The sequence below is a fragment of the Lycorma delicatula genome, chromosome 5 (genome assembly GCF_047948215.1).
Source record: "Lycorma delicatula isolate Av1 chromosome 5, ASM4794821v1, whole genome shotgun sequence".
Taxonomy (NCBI): Eukaryota; Metazoa; Arthropoda; class Insecta; order Hemiptera; family Fulgoridae; genus Lycorma; species Lycorma delicatula.
The window spans coordinates 57,337,985-57,362,669 of NC_134459.1; the positions used below are offsets into that span (position 1 = coordinate 57,337,985).

A 24,685-nucleotide genomic window follows, 5' to 3' on the forward strand; every position below is an offset into this window, starting at 1 on the left:
AAGGTAATAAGCTTTTCCGACTTGACAACCTCGTATTAAAAGAGAAAAACGTTTTATTTGTATTTTTTGCAACAAGATTCGGTATGTTCGACAAGATTCATGTTACTTGAGCACCAATCATTGCTCTGCATTACAATCAGCGGCGTGGAAGAGACCGATGTAAAAATTGTATACGAGTAACAAGTACAATTGCTTTAAAATTTATCTGCATAAACCGGAACATTTCAGCTAATAATAATTACAACATTTTCAAATTATCTTTCACGGATAACTATAATTAAATCGCATATCGATTATTTATAAAATAAAAGGTAACTCGTATTTGGACGTAGTGAAGGAATTACGTACATAAGAGTTGCGCAGATACTCTTTAAAAATAAAAATTTACTAGCATTTAAAGGATTCATACGTTTATATGTAACGTACTAAAAAGGACCGATAGAAAATTCTAGAAACGTTATACTGTTTCAAATAAAATGTCAGCCAATCCATACTATACAAATGTTACTGCATTACACTGTTATTCAAGGGAATAAAATAGAGTGAACAGTTCTAATAGCTCTTTTACAGTTTTTTTTCTTTTGAATGCAAATTATCTAGATAGGATTTTTATTATTTGTTACTGAAATCTTAGAAAGACATTTTATTTATAATTAAACAACTCTAGGATACAGGAATCTAGGCTGACATGGCGATTCGTGGAGATTACGATCAAGTCAAAAAAGGTGGTGTAAAATGTGGAGGTGTCTTTCTGTGAAGTACGGTTGTCTAATAGGTTTTTATTAGCAGGGAAGGACGCTTTAGGGGGATGATGTTATAGCGGTTGTTAGGGAAAATTAAGGAGGGTAAGAGTGGAGCAATGTAGGCGTTCAGAATTTTACGTACTGTAAAGAGAACTTAATTTAAATTTGGAAGATAACTTTTGCAAATATAATAAATGCGAGCGGGTTTCGTGGAAATTATATTTAAGGCTAGGGTCTAAGGTGAACCTTAAACTGTAGGTCTTAGGAAAGGGGGAGGAATGAGCATCTCTGAACGTTGTGTAATGACCAAGAGAAAGAAGATATAATACATCTTCGTACTTCATCGCTGACACCTAAGTCACTTATTTGTAATTACTTTGTATTATGTTTTGTTTTCTGGTAAATACAACACTTTCTTATTATTACGATTTTTTATAACGTGTTAGCTGTTTTACAGTAGTAACTGATAGAGTACATTATTGATGAAATCAATCGTTACATGAAATACAATTAAAAAAATTCCTACAATAAACTTTCCCATTTTTCATTTGATGTACGATTTTTAAATTTTGCAATTTTGGCAACAGGAGTACTTACAGAGAAAACGTTTTTCATCGTCGGAATCCTCCCCACAGCGCTAAAATGTTGATTATACTATTTAAAAAAATCCAGTATGGACACCAAATGACTTCCTTGTACGCCTATTAAATTACATGTACCTTTTTTTTAAAATGAAAAGTACATAAAATTTTATTTCGTTAATAACTTCTGATTTTTTCTTTTTTTTATTGTTATTATTGAATTATTATTTATTGTAAAACCTTTTTCACAATGAGCGGTTAATAATTAATTATTGATCAATCAATGCATTTAAATAAAAAATAAAAAAAGTAAAAAAAAGGAGATGAATTCAACATTCGAATCACTGTTCCTTCCGCTTATTTAATTAATTAAAATTTCATTTGGCTATAACTCTGGAACCAATGAAAATAAGTACCACTTATGATACATCGTTGAAGAGCTTTCAGTGAGGGCTTAATACTGCAGTTAAGAAAAAGTCCAAAATCCAAATGTTTTGGATTTTCCGCTTTTTTGGACGCTTTTGGTCGTCGATTGCTATCAAAAGGGGATGTGCACAACTAGATGTTACAACAGTCCTAAATCCAAAATTTCAAAATCTTACGGCTAATCGTTTTTGAGTTATGCGAGATACATACGTACGTACAGACTCTTTACGACGAAACTAGTCAAAATGAATTCAGGGATGGTCAAAATGGATATTTCCGTTAAAATTTGAAAACCGATTTTTTCGGAATCACGATACTTCCTTTACGTCGTACAAGAAAATAAAAATGATTTACAATTTTTTAGTGGGGAAAAAAAATTATATTTAATAATTTTTTTTTTAATAATTAGAGTTAACATGTTATGTATAAGTATGAAAAAAGCATAGTACAAAAAAAGATACATCAAAAACGAAAAAACTTTGATAAATAATGTCATCTAATTAGATATGAATGTAGTTAAATAAAGTGAATTTACGTAAACGACGGGTAATTAACTAAAAAGATATTTATCAGTTAAATACAAGTGAAAATCATTTAATGTTTTTTCAGTAAGAAAAACTTTACTTTTAATTAACGTTCGTATTTCATTTTAAAGTAGTTTGTAGTAAAATAAAATTCAAATTTTCGAAACAACTGCAGTGTTTAGAAAATTTGTCGGATGTACACACCAACTACATTCAATAAATATGTTATTGTTGTGAAACAATAAAATCGTATTTAAAAAGCAAAACCCGGTGACGCTTCGAATCTCAATAACATTTTACAGAAAATCCATTATACTGCAAATTAATTATACAAAATAAATGTAGCGTAGAATTCATGAGCAATCTAATAAAGTTAGAAAAGTATCCATAAATTATAAATCCATTACGGAGAATGGCTACCCCGGACCGGTTTTCAATCTTTCTTAATTTAAATATAAACTACATTTCACAACACTCGGATTCCTAAACATTAAAGGTTAGTCAATTACAATAACAATAAAACAATTGAAACAATAAAATTCAACTGAAAACTAAACTATAAAAATTTTTATCCTTAAAAATCAGAGTAGATTCGAATCTTAAAGAAAGCTTAGCAGCACTCACTATCTATCCATCTTAGTGGGTTGTAAAAAAAACAAAAAAAAACATTACATTACGCCGAAATCTCAAACAAAATAAGCTAAGTGGTAGGAAATAACTTCAATACGATACACGAACGAACTAAGAACGAAGAAAAAGTATCAATAAACAAATAAGTAACAAACAAATTTGAAACAGAATATTGTTCAATTACATACATATATTACAAATAATAAAAAATAGATAAATAGTGCATATATATATATATATATATATATATATATATATATATATTATATATGCATGTGCGCGCACACAAAATACATAATACAATCGACAGACTTGTATAATTTATGTAATCAACTTTTGATCTCGTGCAATAAATATATATATTCTTTATAGTGTGCATGCGTTCGTTATTGATACCGTAACCTAACTGTTCTGTGGATTTTGACCAGAAATATGTCATTCAAAAAATGACAAACGCATTTCAAAAAAATCAATCTATTAATAAAAGTGAGGAATGGTCTCTCGAGTTGCCCTTCTTCACTGATCCGAAAGCCGAATAAAAGTTGTAATTTTTGCCCTGCAAAAATACAAGGCGATTTATTCCTGCAAACGATCCTTATCTTCGTTTGCTACAGAGAGTGGGACTGTATAATTAATATCACTACTTTCACAGAAAGTAATAATTTATTTTTATTTATAATTTTGGTAATTTACATCCGTAACAGAATAAGAAACACTGGATAAAATTCAAAAGTAATAAACAGATATAACTCTTTTGTGAGGAAACATTACACTGCATACACTGTGTACCCTCAATATGTAGATTTTACATTAAAAAATACGCACATAAGACACGCAAACCTGCTATATGCGCGATCACGATTGTGTGTACATATTAATTCGACTCGTAAAAAACTCTACGGAATAAAAATTCGACAATTTACATCCGGCCAAGGATGTTAAGACATATAAATTCGCGTTATTTTTGTCGTCTGACAAACAGGTACTAACTCGTTTTGCTTCTTCCTTTCACAAGTTTTTATTCTATTGGCGTCCAAGTCATTAACCATATGGATTCGGTCACTCTTTTAGTTAGGCCTAATTTTCCCATTAGATACAAAAAAAAATAATACTTTAAAAAAGCATAAGATACGGTTTTTACACGCATTTTGTTTAATGCTGTAATAATACTGCAATACGACTTCGGAGCTTAAATATAACGTAACATTACATGCATTAATATATTTTAATTAATATGCCAAGTAAAATTGATTATATTCACAAATCGAATAATTTTTGCTGCAATGTTTTCAAAACTAAAATTTGAAAGATTTTATGGAATGATAAGGATTAACCGTCAAAACGTTTACACGAGCGGCTGTAAAAAAAAAATACTCGTAGTTTCAACACTCTCACGTGCGAGGTAGATAAATACAAAACCGTCATAAATACCATAAATATTTGTAAAAAAAAAAGAATGACTTGCCAAAAAAGAATTTTATTGATAAAAAAAATCGATAAATCCACAGTCATTTATTACTACCCTTTACTTTCACTTAATCTTGAAATTTCCGGGCTCGGTCAATTCCGTCCACCGCTTCCTGAATCCCTTTATCAAACCGGTCAACTTCGTCCCGTTTCTGCTAACTATAAGAACGGTTCAACATCCACCACCCCATCTGCTTCTTCTACAAAAAGCCGGTCTGCAATTATAACTTTTTCGGAATTTATTCCTCATTTAGTTGTAGGAGTTGTCACATTGGGTTAATGTTTTGAAAAATTTCCATGCTGATATATAAATAGTATTAAGAAGCAAAGAAAATGTAAGAAAATACAAACGGATAAAAGAAAAGGAAATGTATCTTCGGAAACAAATGAATAAATTCACTAGAAAAACCTGTTCTCGAATACGTAGAGGCTGTCTGCGTGAAAAATGTTCCAATAAAGTAACATAGAAGATCGACAAACTTATTGTAAGTAGACAAACAGCAGAAAAAAAAAATATGTTGCACAGAAAATTTACAAAACTGTTTTAGTGGCTAAACAAAACATATGCTGCAACTCATTTAAAGGATATCTACATATTTAGTGTGAAATATGTTTTTGCTTTTCACTGGAATATTACAACCACAAACTGTTAAGAAGATACATACACTAGTATACCTTCTCGTATACTTTTTATGACCAATTTTTCGGAACAGCAAAGTACAATTTTCGTACGAGAGACGGAATTGACCAGGTTCTTTTTCAGGTGACCGAAATTACTACTTTTTTTATTGACGTCGGTCTGGCGAATGACCGACGTCCGAAATTTCTACGGCTTTTCACGATCGGTAAGAGAAAATAGAAAAGGTTCCACCGATAGGAATACGGCAGAAAAGGTTTATACAATCAGATACTTTAATACTACTTTAAATCTCCTTCGGTGTCTGCAGGTAGGTTCCTAATTTGTTATCTACTCTTTCCTAGGATACATTTTTTCCGACGAGTTTACCGGATAGCTACTTCAGCGGTAGACGCTCACTGCATCCGAACTAAGAATGTTAGGACCTATGAATGTTGATTTGATAGGGATAGTTTCTACTACGGATCTGTCTATGGACTCTTTCCTATTCGACAGCCGTACAAAAAGCCCACTCCGTTCAAAGATGGTTATCGGGTAAATCCGGGTCAATACAGAATACGCGGCCTATATACAAACCCTACGGGGTAAAATTCCTTCTGGCAACCGGTCGCTACTTGAGTGATACGGAGAAATCGGATAAATAAATAATTTCAATAAGGAATAAATACAAAATTAAGTTATCAAAAGCCTTCGGCATATTTTCTATAAACAGTAAAACGAAGTCGATGTAAAGCCCACATATGTGAATGCACAGAGTTAATCGGCCTGAAACATGGTTTGGTCCTAAATAACTACAGCTAAACTAAGTTTAGGTTAGAAATGGGAACAAAAATAATATAATTATCTAAGGGAGAACATACTCATTTCCACGCTTATAATATAAGATAACACGACCGGAAAATAATCGATAAATTAACCGGACATCAAAATTTACGATTCAATATTAGGCAAAAATATAAGCTTATAATAAATAAATGAAAATGTAAATATGTATGGAAAAATTGCATTTAACGTCTACTATATAGTTAATGATTACATCATACTTCTCGTACAGTAACCCTGAATAAACGAGGAAAAAAACTGCATAAATAATGAAGGATTCTATGTCCTTAAAAAAAAAAAGGGCAGGGTCTAGCGTTACGCTAAAGTAACAGTACCGTGTTGTCAGTTTACCGCTTCCGGTGCGATAGTACCAGTATCAAGGTCCATCATGGACTGGTTCCTTCACGTCCGCAACTATTACACTAAATGAAACTAAAGCACCCGACGTTTCTACAGTATGGACATTGCAGTCGCACAGACCAACCACCTGTTCATAATTGTTTTGAAAAAATAAATAAACAAGACACGCACATCATTCTATTATCAAATTTAATAAAAATTAACAAATATCCCGCTGAAATAATTTACCGTAAAAAATTAATTGGACTGCGTATTTGTGAATAGATTACTTGATGAGATCTTTTCAACGGAACAACATTTGTCGTGAAAAATGTTCCCCTCTTTAAAAAAGTCAGGAATAAAAAATGAAACCTTCTTTTTAATTGAAATTTATGTTATTTCTTAATTCCCGTTTGTATGCGATATTTTAATCCCGATTTTTTTCTAAACGACTTGGAGAAAGGAAAAACTAATCGAATTCAAACAAAGCTTGTAGTAAACAGAGAATCAAGGAGGTAAAGAAAACGTTAACATCAGGCCGTTAAATTTATGTTTGGAACCGATGTAAAACACTAACCAGACTTTGCAACGATAGTGATTTTTTAATACGGTTTCAAACGCGGGTGAAATGGGTCGATAATTTATAATTTTTTCCTCTATCTTTCCTTATTTTCTACAGAGTTTTCAAGGAAAGACCCAAAAGGTATATGCGTGTAAAACTGATCCGTAGTTATGAAAATGGATAAAATACGAACATTTATTTACTTTGACTACTCTACACGATCCAAGTCTTGCTAAATTTACAGGAAACAATATAATTCCACGTTTTTTTTTAATTTTGAACAATATCAGAAACACGATTCTAAATAAGCCTGTCCCTAAGATCGGTTCTCAACTTTAAAGGTGATAAATTACGTAAATTAAACTTTTATATGAATTATACAAAATTCATTGTAAGTTGCATACCGTTAACCCACCGGGTTGGCCTACTGGTGAACGCGTCTTCGCAAATCAGCTGATTTCGAAGTTCGAGAATTCCAACGTTCAAATCCTAGTAAAGGCAGTTGGTTTTAAACGGATTTGAATACTAGATCGTGGATACCGGTGTTCTTTGATGGTTGGGTTTCAATTAACCACACATTTCAGAAATGATCGACCTTAGACTGTACAAGACTACACTTCATTTACATTCATACATATCATCCTCATTCATCCTTAAATAATACCTGACGGAAGCTAAACAAGGAAGAAAAAAAAAGAAAAAAGTTGCATACCGTTGTAAACACAGTACTCAAGAGATTGGCTGGCACACTGTGACTTAAGGGAGTGTATACTTAAATATAATTCTCTCTACATCTCGCGTTTTTAAAGCACTTTTATAACACTGCTGACTTTATACACTCACGCACATTAATTTAACTCTCAAGATTATCAATACTAAAATAAAAACTACTGTATAACCTAGATACAAAAAAAAATTCAATCAGCACTCTTCGTAGATTTTAACTGTTCATCATCATTTTATTGGTTGTTGAAGTACTTATTTTAAAGTTTCTTTACGAGTCTTACTGAAATGGTATTTTATACATATAATAATAACATTTTATTGCAATATACTGCCAAATATTGTAGGCTAGCTGGCATTAGATAACACGTCATTTTAAAAATGGTATAATCACTTTCAAGACCTGACGGCTCTAAGCACTAAGCTTTCTTTTTCCTGTTTAGCCTCCGGTAATTACCGTTCGGGTGTTATTTAGAGAATGAATGAGGATGATATGTATGAGTGTAAATAAAGAAGTGTAAGTCTTGTACAGTCTCGGTTCGACTATTCCTGAGATGTGTGGTTAATTGAAACACAACCATTAAAGAACACCAGTATCCACGATCTAGTATCCAATCCGTATAAATGTAATTGGCTTTACTAGGATTTGAACGCTGGAACTCTTGACTTCCAAATCAGCTGATTTGGGAAGACACGTTCACCATTAGACCAACCCGGCGGGTTTCTAGGCACTAAGCTAACCTAACAGTTCTGTTCCCTAACAAAAAGGGCATACATATTCTAAAGAATAACAAACATCCCACACAAAAGAATTATTGGGTAAAATGAAGACGCGAAATCGTTTACCGTTGGTTTCTTTACTAATCTGAACGTATGATTGAATTTAAACAAGTCAAATACACTAAAATAAAGCAGATATTCAGCATTAAAAATGAAAATTTTATTCCACACACCACAGGTACTGTAATTATATTCAGTATTACTACTCACTGAAAAAAAAACAACAATGTTAGAGGAAACACTGCTACCTCTTATACTTGCACACACACGCACGCGCATATAATCACAGCCAAATGAAAAAATGGATAAAAAACAACAAGTTAATGTATTTCTTTCAATCAAGGAAATTGCATTACTCAGTACAGAGCAACCCAACTTTTATAACAAGAAGTTAAAATATTGTACTTTCTATATTTTCTTTATAATACTGTTTTTTTTTTTGTATACTTCTATTTATTAGCAAAATCATTTAAATGGACTGTACTTAGTTACTACAGTGCATCATATACATGTAGCACAGCTATATCAAATCAAATACATTAACAATCTTAACTAATAGAAACTCTTTTTAACACAAAATTATAAAACCATAAATATTCTGTTTTATTACTGAAAAATATTTATCATAATTACACACTTTTATATAATAAATGTATAATTAATATTTTAATACTTCTCTAAGTAATCGCAACACACCATTAATATAATGGGAAAAGAGAGAGAGAGAGAAAATGTGTATGTGTATGTGTGTCAGTGTGTATGTGTATTATATTTTCTTTATCAATAACATGGAGTTGGAATAACATTTTTCATAATAGAACCTCTAGAAGTTAATAATAATAATAAAAATAAAGTCTTGACTGATAAGAGTTATCTATTATACTAGACATTACTGCGCCAACTATGAAATGATCTATGTGTATTAATAATAACAGTAATAGTGACAAAAAATGATTAAGTATGAGTAAATGCTGTTTCGCCAAAGAATCAAACATTGCAGGGCGGTCCATAGTTAATTGAAATATTAAGATCGTTTCAATTTTACTACAATCTTAAAATATAATTTGTAATTTTGGCAATCTGCCTCTGTATCAATAAACATCATTAAAAATCATGGATTCTCCAATAAGTAATGATTCTATATAAACAAACACACACACACTTGTGCACAAATCTCTAAATATGACAAATCTGATAAGATTCTTTGATAAATTAAAATATATATATATATATATATATATATACACACACACACACACTCAATATTCAAATCATCTTGGATTGAAGAGCAAGGTAAAAGAAACAATAAAAAAAATTAATTTTGGCAAGGAAATTGTTTCAATAATTACATATATCAATATATCCATTAAAATACACGGTCAAATGTTAAGAGAGGAAAATTTATTATGACAAGAAAAACAAGAGAATTGTTCAACAGAGACAAACAACTGTAATTAAAAAAAAAATCTAAATAAAAAGTACATTACTTACAGTGGTAAGTTGATATCCAATGTCATTAATTTAAAAAACTGATCACAATTATGTTGATAATGAGCTTTACTGAAAAACAAACCTTTTAAGAGAAAGATAATATAATTTCTGATTTTTTGTGTTGTATTATCATAAAAAATTTATTCCCAAATGCTCAAGTAAATATGGTAAAAGTGTAATGAATTGTGAAAAATTTAGCACGTTAATTAAACAGTTCAAAAGTGTTAATAAGGATAAAAATATTGAGATTAAAACTCTAATTCTGGTATCTGAAATCAAAGAAACATTAAGACAAGTTATGGAAGAAAAAATTGGTAAAAATTGTAAAGTAAGCGTCGGTAAATTTCTCTCAACAATTTACCACAAACAAAACAATCGTAAAACGTGCAACAATGATTCCATAAGAACTAGCAAGAATCATAAAGAAACTTCCAGTATCAAACAACGCTATTTGATTAAACGAGATGAATGTTTTGAAAGAAAAGTGCCTTGTGATTTAAGACTTGCATATACTATTATGAACTAGAATCCCACGCAAAGCATGGAGTGAGGTTTTCGGTCAATAAATAATTCAAGAGCAAAAAAATTATTAGTCAAGTCAATATTTTAGAAATATTAAATATCAAATTTGCTATGAATTTTTGGACGGACAGCGTACTACAATTTTGTCAGCTGATGCTGAAAAGGAGCAATCCTTCTTCAAAATAATTTTCATCCACAAGTTATACAATCAATACTTGAAAATTAAATTATTATGAACAAAATGAAAGAAAATGGGCTGGAAGATTCAGTTCAATCCATTTTTTAATTAAAACCTTGCCTTGACGTAGTTGTTTCTACTATTTGGGTTCTTCAGAGTCGTTATGTGGAATCAGAGTTTTCATACCTAAGAAGTAAAAACAATTTGTTTCAATTTCAAAAAAAAATTTATTGCATATGGCATCACTAGAATGGTAGAACAGTAGATAATTATAACAAGTATTCTGAGAAATACATAAACCGTTATTGGTATAACTTATTGGATAGATTGAATTTACAAAAAACATTTACTTTCATTGTATACAAGATAAAATTAATTATTTTATACTTAATAAAATTGTAAAATAATACAAGTCTCAAAGTGCCTGAAGAATTTGTGTCTTAAACAAAATATTAAGTTTACGGCTTTTTGTTGAAAATTTAAAAAAAAGAATGTTTTTATAGGGAATGTTTTTTTTAGTTTTTTTTTGTAGGGGCCGCAATGCTCTTGTATAAATCTGGCCGTAGTCCTTTCAACATTTATTTTCCTTGCATGTACAAGGTAACTGAAAAGCATAGTAAAACATTTTTATCTACCAATAACAAGCTTTATTAATCATAAAGCAAGGCAAATGAAACAAAATGACATTAAGTTCAGTTGAATTAACATTTCCCGTGTTCCTATAATGAATTTAATTTGAAATGTTTTCAATTATAGTTTAAGCTGAATTTGAAATGTAATAATTATATAAATTAGTCATACAATTATAATGAATACTAAATAATTTATAAAAAAAAAATTACAAACTAAATCAAATAACAACTGATAACAGGACTAGGGCCAGATTTGGATAAGAGAGCATTGCAGTCCCCAAAAAATAAAATACATTTTTTTTAATTTCCATCAAAAAGTCATACATTTAAGATTTTGTCAGACACAAATTCCTCAAGCACTGTGAGACTTAAATTATTTTACAATTAATTTACAACACTTTATTAACCATCAAGTAAATAATTGTATTAACTATTATAAAATTATAATAGAATTTTTTATAAGCAGGTAATTAAAATAAATAAACTCTACTTTTAATAAATTATATGTTTTTACTTTCTAAAGAAACCATATTATCAAAGAAATAAAAATAAGGACCAAATAGAGCCTAATTTAATTTAATTCAAAACTGTGTAAGGTACAATTTCTTTTATTCCAAAGATTGCTTTGTTTTTGTTTTATCCTTTTATAAACTATAAATGAAATATTTTACACTCTTTGCATAGTTTGTCCCCAGTGGTTTCTCAGAAGTTCAACAACAGAGAAGTAAAAAAAGTTTAAATTTACAGACACTTAAACATCATAAGTACAAGTTGAAAGTTATCAGCAAGATACCATTATTAGCTCAACATAAAAGGAAATTTTTGTAATGGTCACAGGTATGACAGCCTTCAATAAAGAGATTACCTGCTACATATTTCTTTACTAATTGAAAATTAATATTTTAATTTAGTATTAAAGAAAATTAGTATTAAAATTTCTTTACTAATTTACATATGGAAAAAATACAGTTATATTTTTAAGTTTCAACTTTTTTGCTTTCTATATTGAAAGCAAGTTAAATATGAAATAATAAACAAAATAAAAATAAAAAATTAAATCACAATAGCGATTATACTTTCTAATTTAAATGAAGACCCAAATTAATTATAAAAATAAACATAAGAGATTTACATTTAAACATATATCAAATAAAAATAAGTTCATAAATGTCAGCTACATATAAATACGCAAATAAAATACACTTACTGTTCATTACATTATAATCATTATATCGCATTAGTATTCCTACACACATTAATTTCTAGTCTATAATTTCAGTCTACGTGAATTAATTAAAAGTTTATATTAATCTGAAGACACGATAAACGCAAATACAATTAATATAAAAATAATGTTATCTCAATATTATCATCAAATTTTATATAAACTACTAATATATTGTTACACTATCTTAGTAATCATATGTGTACAATAACAACTAATAAAAATCACTATTATTATTATTACTTAACTACTACCGCATACAACAAATAAATACGCAACATGTAACGTAATATATAACAATGAATATAGAAAAAAACCACACACACACATAAAAGAGGAAAAGAGAAAGAAATAGCAAGTATACACAATGATCAAGGTCAAATATATACTACAGCTGATCTTCAACACAAGATAATCACATCTAGCAAATATTACATATATTCATATATCCAGTAATACTAATACAGCATACAATATGAAACTCTATAAAAAACCATTAGTGAAGGAAAATCAACCAAATAAGGAAGGGTAATCTATCTCGATAACATTAATATGAATCATATTTCAAAATGGCGATTAATAATCAAATTCAATTAACTTATGGCAGCATACTCTTAGCATTATTAATAATAATAAATTTTACAATACAATTTAAAAAAGTAATAAAATGTAAACTTAAATTCAAAAAAAATTTAATCATAATTTATTATGTTTCTATTTCTGCATCGATGTCTAGTTATATTAAAATTCACAAATAAAAATATTTAAAATAATAGGCACAGTAAGAATTACTTACTCCCAAAAACTAAGTCTTATGAAGACTTAACTGGTATAGCATATATACATATTTAGGAGACCTGATTTTACCAAATCAGCGTTCAGATTCAGAATGTGCTACTTTACACCTGCTGGATGGTAATCATAGTGGTTACCAGGCACAACTACCACCTTTAAGCTCACTTCATAAAAGCATTAAATTAAACGATCTCTCACATCCTTAGCACGGGCGCATTTAGCCAAACCCCACCCCCAAAAAATAAACAGACTACCAGGAAAAAGGAAACAAGAATAATAAAAAAGTAATTTTAAGTATAGAATTTACTATTCTTAAAGGAACCATAAAAAAAGCAGATAACCAGTTCCGAAGGAATTCTTTAAGGACTATCTAGATAATGTTCATCTATTCAGTCTATAATACCTTGAGAAGTCAAAAGATATCTATTCGTAGAATGTGAGCAAATTACCCGTCAACAATTTTATGCTATCGACTCACATTTGCTACAAAAAATTCCCTTTCCTGAGGATACTAATAAAACATTTGGGTATGTGCATCTTCTCTAATTAAAACTATCACTCATTTCCAGAATTGTGCAGTGTATGAAAATGTAAAGCTGAAAAATAAATTATTCAACTAGATCTCCTTCCAGGATTAACTGGACATAAATTCCAGTATAAAACTGTATTAAATTCCTAGAAATTAAATTAAATGTTCCCTCTCATAAAACATTGTTTATCAGAAAAAATGTAAAATTGCACACTTAAAATGAAAATTCTTGAAATTGACAAAAAATCCCAGGCAACTAAGGTATAGTAGCTAAAACCACTCCACAACTAATCTAAACCAAACTTTATACATTTACAATGAATATGAATATTATATGTTAATTCCTTAATTTTCTTCCGAACTTAAAAAAGTACTTTTTTTACATTCTTCTTCAGAAAAAAAACAATTTAATAACAATAAATGTAAGTTAAATGATTAAATTATCTCTGCGTCTATAAACAATGTAATTCAATTACGAAAAAATATGCTTCTCAAAAATATTAACAGGTAATCTGTACCAAACATAATGCACAATAACAAAACCCAAATTAAAAAAAGAAGAAATTTTTAATCTATCCTATCATTGACCTCTTTCATATCGCACTCAACCTCAACTTTATCAAAACAAAATACGTTAACCTCAAAAACTTGCAAATAATTAAATAAACAGCTTCTTTTTTATTTGCTCATGTACAGTACATTTATAATAAACTTCGATGAAATTAAAAAACAAAAATCAGAAATAAACAAATAACATAAAATAACTCCTGATTAAGAACAAAATTCAAAGGAGATTCTTTATTCATAAAATCTGCCAGTTTTTCTAACTAGCTTACAAATTTCTTGTTAGAGGATCAAATTTAAAAAAAATAAATAAATACCAAAAACATTAACTAACTGTGCAAAATATTTAACAGTCGAAAACAGTGACACGTATTATAATTAATTACATTTTAATAATACAATTAAACACTGTACTAAAAAAAGTAGTCAAACACAGTATCCTGTAAATACGCAATTTAAATTCAGAAACTAATTTATAACAATAAAAATTTATAAGTTAATGATCAGCAGTAGATTAATTACAAATAAAAGATTATTTATAATATTGTGTAGCAGTACTACACAATAAAATAATTAACAGTAATAAAAGGTAAATTAAATTTACTATTAAAAAAAAAATAATCAATTAACGATTAACAATAATTACTTCTAAGAAAATGCATAAATAAATTAATTAAATAACACATTAACTTAACAGCAATATTAGTCTTAATCATAATCATATTATATTAAACATAAACAAACTATAAGCATGTGCATAACTACATTATGCTTACCTTCAGGTAAACACAAACAGATTTTTAAAAAATCCTTAATTTCATAAAATATAAAAAGAAAACGATTTAAATGTACTTAAAAGAAATTAGTTTTGTGTGACTTTTTGAATTACTTGTTAGAAAGATTCCTGTTTGAAAACAGGCATTACAATGGGCAGTCAGGTGTGTATTAAATCACAAACACCTTGCATATCATTAACTCATGATAATTAGCAGGTTAAATATCAATAGCATTACTCTTTCATCTAGATTAAATGCACCTAGCACACATATCCTTTGTTTCTGGGGAAGTTACAACCTGAAATTTTGTAAATATGAAAGTATTTGGAATTAAATCAATCATCTCGCTCAAACGTGTTAAAAAAATAATCAAATCAGTAAACAAACTATTTATTGTCAAAATAATTTCAGCACTCAATCAAATATTTATTTTAATGCATCAATATATAAAATAAAAAATAAAACAACTTTAACATGGACAGTAATTTAAGCATCTTCTTCTACTGCCCTGGTAATAAATGCCCTATGCACATGAGTAAAAAAATAATTGAACATTCTGAAACAACACGGTTTGTACTTTTTTGTATAATCAAAATTAGCACAAAAAATCAACTATAAAAAAAATGTATAAATTAGAAATAAAAAATTAAAACTTTATTAATAAGAAAAAAATAACACTTAAATTTTATAGGCCAATACTAAATACAGCTCATTTTGAAATTTTATCACTGCTTAATATGTTAGGTCACAACACACCTACAGGATGTATGTTATGCACTTTGTTAGTGGCTTTATGAAATTAGTAAAAACCATTTAGAGGAAAATCAGGACAAATTACCATGCAGAATCAATACCAAAAAACCAGATTATTACAGCACGATATACATCATGTTTTGCTTGAAGCTGGTTGTTACGTACATAAGGAAACAGATCAGGGTGACCTCCAGTTCTACATGAGGTGATCGAACCAATGAGATAAAAGACAAATGTTCATCAACGTAATATACATACTCGCCTATTTCATAATGGAAATTATTTGTTTGTTCTTGTCACAAATTTATTTTCAGAAAAAGAGTAGTTGATTTTCATTTCAAAAATCCATTTACTATTTTTTTCTAAATGCTATGCTTCATCTAAATAAATGAAATTTATTTATTAACATCTGCAAACTACTTTATAGCTCATGAGATATTACAAATGTTCAAAAATAATGATTTTAATAATTCTTAAAGAAAAACACAAGACAGCTAATGACAACTATTTTACTACTACGATGAAACACCAAACTTAAAACACAAAATCTAATATCAATCAATAAAAACATATCAATCAATAAACTGTTCAACATAATCATTATTATAATTTTTAATGAAAAATCAAATAAGTAAATAAACTGAATTTTTTGTAAATAATTTATGTAATATTTTTAAAGCAATTAACTCCAAGAGTGAATAGATTAACAGTAATTAATCAATAATACAAAATAATCAATGTCATAAAATTGGGAATTTTAATAAACTAAAAGTATTACTCCATAAAAATTACTACTGTACACGTAGAAAAAATTAATAAAATAACATTTTAAAATAATCTAATGTAATTAAAAATCAGCACTCATAATAAATGAGCAGTAATTACATTGTATTAGTACTTTAACTTCATTTTATATACATATGAATATAATAGCTAAGGGAATAACAGATGTAAGTTAAAATAATAAAAATAAATCATAGATATGATTTTGTTCTTTTAAATTTCACTAATTAGGCCAAATTACTAATCTCTGGCATTGTTTAATTTCACCCAAATACTCCAACATCCAAGATGATTACCTACATGTCCACATACACCTTGGAAACAGTTCCACAAAAATATTTTCAAGTTTTTTTTCCATTAATTCTTATATCAAATACAAGTATATGAAGTCTATTTATTAACATGTTTTCAAACTACTATATCCCACAAAAGAAGGATTATTACAGATATCATTTGTAAAATTCTCTTGTATTTTTTCCCAGCGTAAATTATAGATTTTTTGGCAATATATACTTTTTCTTTTTTTTTAACCTCTGGGACCACCGTTAGGCATTGCTTCAGAGGATTAGATGAATGATTTGTGGCATGTGAAAATGCCATGCCTGACCAGGATTTGAACCCGGACCTCCGAATGAAAGGGTGAGATACTAGCACTTGTGCCATGGAGGCTGGCGCAATATATACTTGGATGTAATGTTTAAGAAAACATTTTTTAACTTTTCTACAAAATAACAATATTAACTAAGGATAGATCGAGCCACAAGATGCACCTGGATATATCTGGAAAAAATATGAGAAATTTGTTCAGTGAACTGAATCTAAAACAAACTTTACAACTTCATCTATCATCATTGTCATATCTTAACTCTACTTCACTAGATTACATCTAGAGTTGTAACCCGGGACCTAGTCCCACCACAGTGACCCCTTGACAGTCAACCATGAAAGGATTTTTAAGGTGCACTCCACTGGCTAAACCAAATAACACCAGAGTTCAGAGAAAGAGCACTCAGATATTGTGGGTTGCCACTTAGAACATAACATGTGATCGGAAGTATTGGAATGCCCTAACACTGCACACTCAAACAAGAACAATACAAAATCCAAATTCAAAATTCTCATTATGGCACTGCAGGAAATAAGAAACGCTATGCAGGATGCCATAAAATTTCAAAGAAATGAAAAGTCTACCACTGTTCAGAAAAGTCTTCTTGGTCAGCCTCAAAATAGTAAACTTCATACAAAAATTCAAGTCATAATCCCCAAGAATCTCAACACTCACCCTAAAAGCTTCTAATAAAATCTACACCATAATAAACACCTACACCCCCACTAGTAATAAAACAAATCTCCCAAAAGACTGTAAAGAAATAGAAAATTTCAGGGATCTATTGAACCAGAGTATAAATAACATTCCCATAAATTATGTTAAACAACTAGTCAGAAACTTCAATACTTAACTAGGAAATAAAAGATGATAACACGACATCATCAGAAAACACTTGCCCAAAAGGGACAAATGAAAATGGACATTCATCGATCTCTGCAGAAACCACAACCTAATCTCAAAATTCACATATGTCAAGAAAAAAAGTTAAAAATTCAAAACCTGGAAACACCCCAACTATACTAAAGAAGAATGGCAACTTAGATCATGTCTTCATGTACAAACACCATTACAAAGAGATCTACAACGTAAAAGTCCTCTGGGGAATAGATACAGGCTCATCGGATCACTACGTAGTCAAAATTAAAATTAAATTCCCCAAAGGAAGCAACAAAATCAAACCTCTAAAACTAAAATAAAAATAAACTACCCGACTAATCAAGAATGAAAATTACCAAAAAGCAACCGAAAAAATAAAATTGGCCCAATAAAAGCCTGTAAAATGTATCAATGGTGGAACAGCAAATGTGATAAATCAATGGAGAAGAGACAGAAAGGATGGTTATTACATCAATTCCAGAAATCAGAAACATCCTTCCAAAATACATACAATCTATCTAGTAAAACAAAGAAAAGAAACCATACAAACCATAAGGAAAATAAAGACACACTGAACTCATTAGACAAAGAATTCCAACAAAACGCAGTTGAGAGACTAACATAAAAACTTCAAAAAACAACACAAAAAATAAAAAATCCCAACCCTACTAAAAAAAAAACCATAATTAAATAAAAAACAATAAATATAACCCAAACAATGAATTAAACCATTACCACCTAGTTTCAACATAATACCAGCTAAAATTATCTGGCCCATAATAAAGACAATGTGGAAATCCTAGCTAAATATTTCAACAAACTCCTAAATTGTAAATAACAGACAGAAAACTCCTAAACTTTGACACCAGCACCCCAATAACAACACAACTGGATAACATCCCTCCCTACAAGCACTAGTTCCTACAAAGCTCTAGGAGATGAAGAATTACAAAGTGGCAGAAGAAGACCAGACCTTTGTAGAGATCTGGAAACATGCAAGAAGACCAGCAAAAATCACCCTTCATGAACAGCTTGCAAGATCTGGATCAAAGAAGAACTACCAGAACATTGAATGACAGCCCCCATCACCTGCTACACAAAAAAATTGACAAAACAGATCCAAACAACTATAGGGGAAACTCACTCCTAGACACAACATACAAAAATTCTTTCAAGAATCATCCTCAAAAGGATCAGTTTACAATTCAAGAAGGAACTAGGAGAATACCAGGGAGGTTTCAGATCCTGGAGAAGCTGTCCAGACCAGATCATGAGTCTCAAGCTAATAATGGATTACAACAGAAAAATAAGGAGAGACATGGTGAAACATTTGAAGACTTCAAGAAAGCATACAATTGCATCAACAGAGAATCGCTACAAAAAATTCTCTGACACCTTGGACTACATCCCAAATTAATAAAAATGATAAAACTGATCCTCACTAAATCAAAAGTAAAATTCAGAGGCAAACTCTCAGAACCATTCGAGATCAAAACAGGATTGTGCCAAGGCGATGGATTCTCACTGCTACTATTCAACTGCACTCTGGAAATGCTAATCAGAGAATGGCTCAAAAATTCCCCCAAAAATAAAAATATGTCAAAAAACAAAACAAGCTGCCTTGGTTTTGCTGAAGACTTGGCCCTATTAGCACAAGACATCAAAAAAGTTAAAAAACAGATATTATAACTTCAAAACATTGCAAATAAAATTGGCCTCAAAATATCATTCGAAAAGACAGAAATTATGCCCCAAAAACCAACACAAATGGTAATAAATTCAAAATAATAACCCAATTTCAAATGCCTCTGAGAAATAATAACAAAAAACATAAAGGAAAAAATCTCAATCTAAACAAGAACAAACTAGCTAAAGAATAAAAATTAACCTGTTACATCTACAGTAAAAAGGTTTAACCAAAAAACATTAAATAAAACTGTAAGCCATATTTGGCTTCCGGTTTTATAACTCCACATACGGAGATTTCTTCCACCTGAAGAAATAATCAAAGACAGACAGACTCCAGAGAATCAAAAGAAGAATTGGAAGACCAGCATCAACAAAAGTACCAAAAAGATGGGCAGTGATGAATCGTGCCCAAAGAATAAAAACCCATCACTGATGCCTATAAGGAAAATAAAATTCTTTGGACACAAAGAATTTGCATGAGAATGCAGATTCGAGACTTCTGAATCAGCTAGTACAGTATAATCTTGACTCAAAAAACACCAAGACCAAATGCAGATGGATCACAGAAATAAGAGGATCTGAAGGAAATTGGCCTTACATCAGAAGACATAACAGACAAGATAAAATTAAACAAAAAGATGAAGGACAAAAACACTCACAAGAAAGAAACTCACAACACGAACATTTTCAACACCAGAAGAGCATGGAGATCGGAACGTATGAAAAAGTACTGGGAGAACCCCAAGGCCTGAACAGTCCCTTTGAAGAGACTTTGATAATGGACTGACTAAAATGATCCTATGCGGTCATAAAAAATAAATAAATATATATACAATTACAACACTGTAGACCAAAAAATATATCAAAATAAATTTAACTGAACTGAAATGACAAAGTCTGTCCAGAATGATGCCAAAACCCACATAATTGAAAAATAATTACTGCTCAAATTATTTTATGATTAATTCATCACATTAAGTTCAAAATGTGAGCATTGGAAACTATAACTGAAATTTTGTAAGGTATGTAAAATGATAAGCCTGACTGGGATTTGAACGCAGATATGCTGTAAATGAAAGGCTGGACGTTACCATTCTGCCAAAAAGGTTGGAAAATTTCCATAACTTCTTTACTATTCATTACATGAAATTTTGAACTGCTACTTCCTTTGATAAGATAAGATGAAATAACATTTTAAAAATAGCAACTAAATTTTATTTTACGACTTAAAAAGGAACTAGAAATCATGGCTTAGAAACATTTTAGCAGATTTAAGCATCAGAGACTTTCACAGTAAGAAAACATAATCGATTATAATTGATATCTATCACTTTAAATTATATTCTAATAAAAAAGCATTTGTATTTTAGAATTAGGTTATCTAAATAGATTCAATGTTCAACATAATCTGATATAGCCCTATCTTAAATTATATTTTAGAAGAGATTAGGGGTTCTGGCTGTAACAGTCAGAATTATTGTGGATCTACATTGTTATTCTTTTTTTTAACAAATTACTACTTGTTGAAAACAAAATAACATTAGAAAACAAAAAAAAAATTAAAAATGGTATTAATCCTTTAATACACATCAAGAATTCTTTATAGTTCAATATATTACATAGGTAAACAAATAAATAAGAGTAAAATTAACTACACATAAACATAAAAAATCAGAAACAGGCAAAACATATTAAATAAGTTTTTGAATATTATTAAAACCTATTTGTTGAATAAATTAAAGGTATTAATTACTTAAGAAGAAAAATATTATCAGACAAGTTCAGGGCATAATTTCACGTAGGAAGTCTTAGTACAGTACTTGAATTAAATATATTAACCATTTATATTAATAACCAATGGCTAGTTCATTATAAGTAAAATTAATATCGGAAGAACTTGAACCACATGTAATCATAGTAAGTATTTGTGATGCATTATCTTGTTTACTTAACCAGATTTGCATCATAAACATGAAAAGTATTAGCATTCCTAAGTATTAGTAAAATAAAAGAAAGATATTGTACTATACATAAAAAAAATTACAAAAAGAAACAAAGAATACAAATGAATTCCTTCTGTAAAAATAATAATATTTATAAACAATAGATAGATATTCTTTTTTCTTAATTCAATATAAAAAACTAAACCATAATTATTCTTCATCAAGATTCATATGAAATTGGCATAATATTACTGAAAAAAAAGACAATACTTCCTGACTAATGTTAAGCAAATGAACATCTAAAAAAAATGCTCATTTACATAAAATATCAATACCTGTTTTCACTTCTCAAATATATTTTACTTTTTTAAAAAATGTAACAATAGTATAAATTAACAATGGTATAGAAGTATGAACAACTGTTTCCAAGAAGGTATAGTCTTAAGGAAAAATATTTTTACAATTTTCGATAGTTTAATTCCGCGAAAACTCCATGTTATAATCGTGTAGTTTTCGCGGAAAATAGATAATTTCGAAAATAAAATAATAATACATTAGTAAGATAACCTACTTCAAGTACCAACGTAATTTTTGTCTTAATATTCATGATTGTGATTAAAACACGATGTAAATATATCTCAATCTTTACGTTGTATATGAAATTATACAAAGAATTTTCTTCATTCAGTTTTCAAAAAAGTAGCTAAAAGTTAATCAAGATCTAGGCTAACTCGTTAATGCAAAAAAAAACGAAGGTTACAAAACTTAACTTCATTAATTTAGTTTGACACATATCAAATGTTAATTAAAAAATATAATAAACACATATATTTGTTCTACGTTGAAGAACTTTATGAACATTGTAAGCTCAATGATCCGAAGATAACATGACATATTTTGAAACAACTAGTATCAGCATCATTAAAGCATGACCACTGACCTAACCTAGTTAATAGAATGAAAAATTCAGATACTTTGAATCATTATATGAGGATTAACGTAATTCATTTTTGTTATTATTTCCTAGATATTTTATTTTCTACATCCACTACAATGTGGTTCATTAATTAATAATATGATGAAGTTTCTTGTTAACAATTTATAACTCAATCTCAAATAAAATATTTTCTTAAAGATCGCAAATCATTGATATAACTATTCCAACAAAAACTATTTGATATTGTGTACGTAAAATAAATTAAATATAATACCTTAGTTTTAGTCACTATGTGAGTAGCTAACTTAACAATAGCAAAATTTCCTTTTCCTATAGTTTCATCGAGTTCATAATAACCAACCCGCACTAAACGGTCCACTGGAAAATGTTGTAAACCAGACATACCAGTATTCACTTTATCCATCACAGCAGCCATTTCACTATAATTATTTAACCTATCTTTCCTCCATTTGTCAAAATTTAATAACTAACTCCATAGGACACAACATTACCAAACTACGGCCTCGCTAACACTGACAGCACAGATGAGCAAATAAACATTTATTAAGTATTGAAATGACCGCAACGAGCGCCATAGTATAGCAACGTCACAGCAGCGGTAAACTAATACCAATAAAGTTAAGTTAAAAGTAATCAAGATAGTGAAGAACGCTTCAAGGACGATGTTCAAGTACACCAATTTAAAGCTTTAACAGTTTTATTTTACACTGACTAAAAAAACAATTAATCAAAAATTTTTTGAATTAAACACAACTATATATTTCATACTAAAATAAATCAATTGTTTAAGATTTTAAATACAATTTTTAAGTTATAATTAATTAGAAGGTAAATTTATATTATAGAATGTAGTATAAGTCTGAATGTTCTCATTTTCCATTAGATTAACAAAGAACATTTTTAACATAATGTAATTCACAATTCTCCTTAATTTAAAATTTCCAAAGAGTTATTAAAATTTAACTTTATATGATGACTGCAAATAGCTATCAGCCATCAAAAACCATTTCTTAAAGCCACTATTTCACAGCAGGGAACCAATTTCAATACAATTTTGAAAATTTACATACTATGTATTTTTAAATGTGTAAAATTTATCTGTATACAGTGAATACAACTTCATGGTTAATTAGTATATGTATACCACACACCCTTACAGAAAATTATGTTGATTAATATTAAAGATAATACTAATTATTTATTTGCACTAATTCCAATGTATGAATGATGATCAATTTTTGCACGGTAGAAATTAACAATGTCTTAGTTTTTTAAAATATTGTTAATGTGTGTCCAACATCTATATCATATAACTACGTATGCTGTTAAAGAGAATTTCTGTGAATGGTTCCATATGATTAATTAAAACTATTTACATAATGATAAAAAACTGCAGTTTATATCAAATTATGTATTTTAAACTAGAATATATCAGTATTTAAAAGTAAAGCTAGTATCTAAAGGCAAAGTATATTTAATTCAACATTAAAGGTTGTTCAAAACTGGTGATATAAAGTTACTTCATTTTTAAATGGCTTCTTTGTAAAAAATTTAATTTCCATAATAAATATGTTTTTAAAAAGTGAAAAATACACAATTTATTATAAAGTTTTGTCAATTTTCATTTTACTTCAATGCTCTCCATCAAAATACTGAAAAAATGTTTTCACAGTTCCATTGCTTTACTGCATGGAAGAAGAAATAACTGTTTGTTAAAAAGACTGCTGTACATGGAGAATTTATCATCACAATGAAAGTCAGACTAATATCTAAGAAAGCTGGTAAAAATAATTTAATTTCTCTGAAACTATTTAAATAAAAACAGATCACTTTGTAAAGAAAATTTGTGAATTTATTATCTCAATATTAACCAAAGTATTTTTTTAGAAATAAAAATGAATCTATTAGATTTAACTGCTTGAGTACTACAGTTAAAATAAAAATTCACTATAGTACATAAAAAGACAAATTAGGCCACTGACAAGATAATTCACTATTCTCATCAACCCAGATCAGAAACATACTCTCTATTGAATGTCACCTTTCTCTACTCTCATCTTTTCTTATCCTTCCATCTTAGCCACCTGATAAGGTAGATGCTTTATAATGGAACTCAGTAAGCAATAT

The 24,685-nt window shown here is 29.0% G+C and overlaps 1 protein-coding gene across 6 annotated transcripts in view; it reads right to left on the reverse strand.

Annotated features, from left to right (window-relative positions):
- LOC142324977 (serine/threonine-protein kinase SIK3-like) overlaps positions 1–23,081 on the reverse strand; it is a 312,103-nt gene extending 289,022 nt beyond the window's left edge. For 5 of the 6 annotated variants that reach the window (XM_075366181.1, XM_075366180.1, XM_075366176.1 and 2 more), the window contains exon 1: positions 22,812–23,081. In XM_075366181.1, coding sequence (XP_075222296.1) covers positions 22,812–22,973 — 162 coding nt within the window. In that variant the 5' untranslated portion in view covers positions 22,974–23,081. The remainder of the gene's footprint in view (positions 1–22,811) is intronic. The other variant, XM_075366177.1, reaches the window with a different exon arrangement.
- Between the last annotated feature and the right edge of the window lie 1,604 nt (positions 23,082–24,685).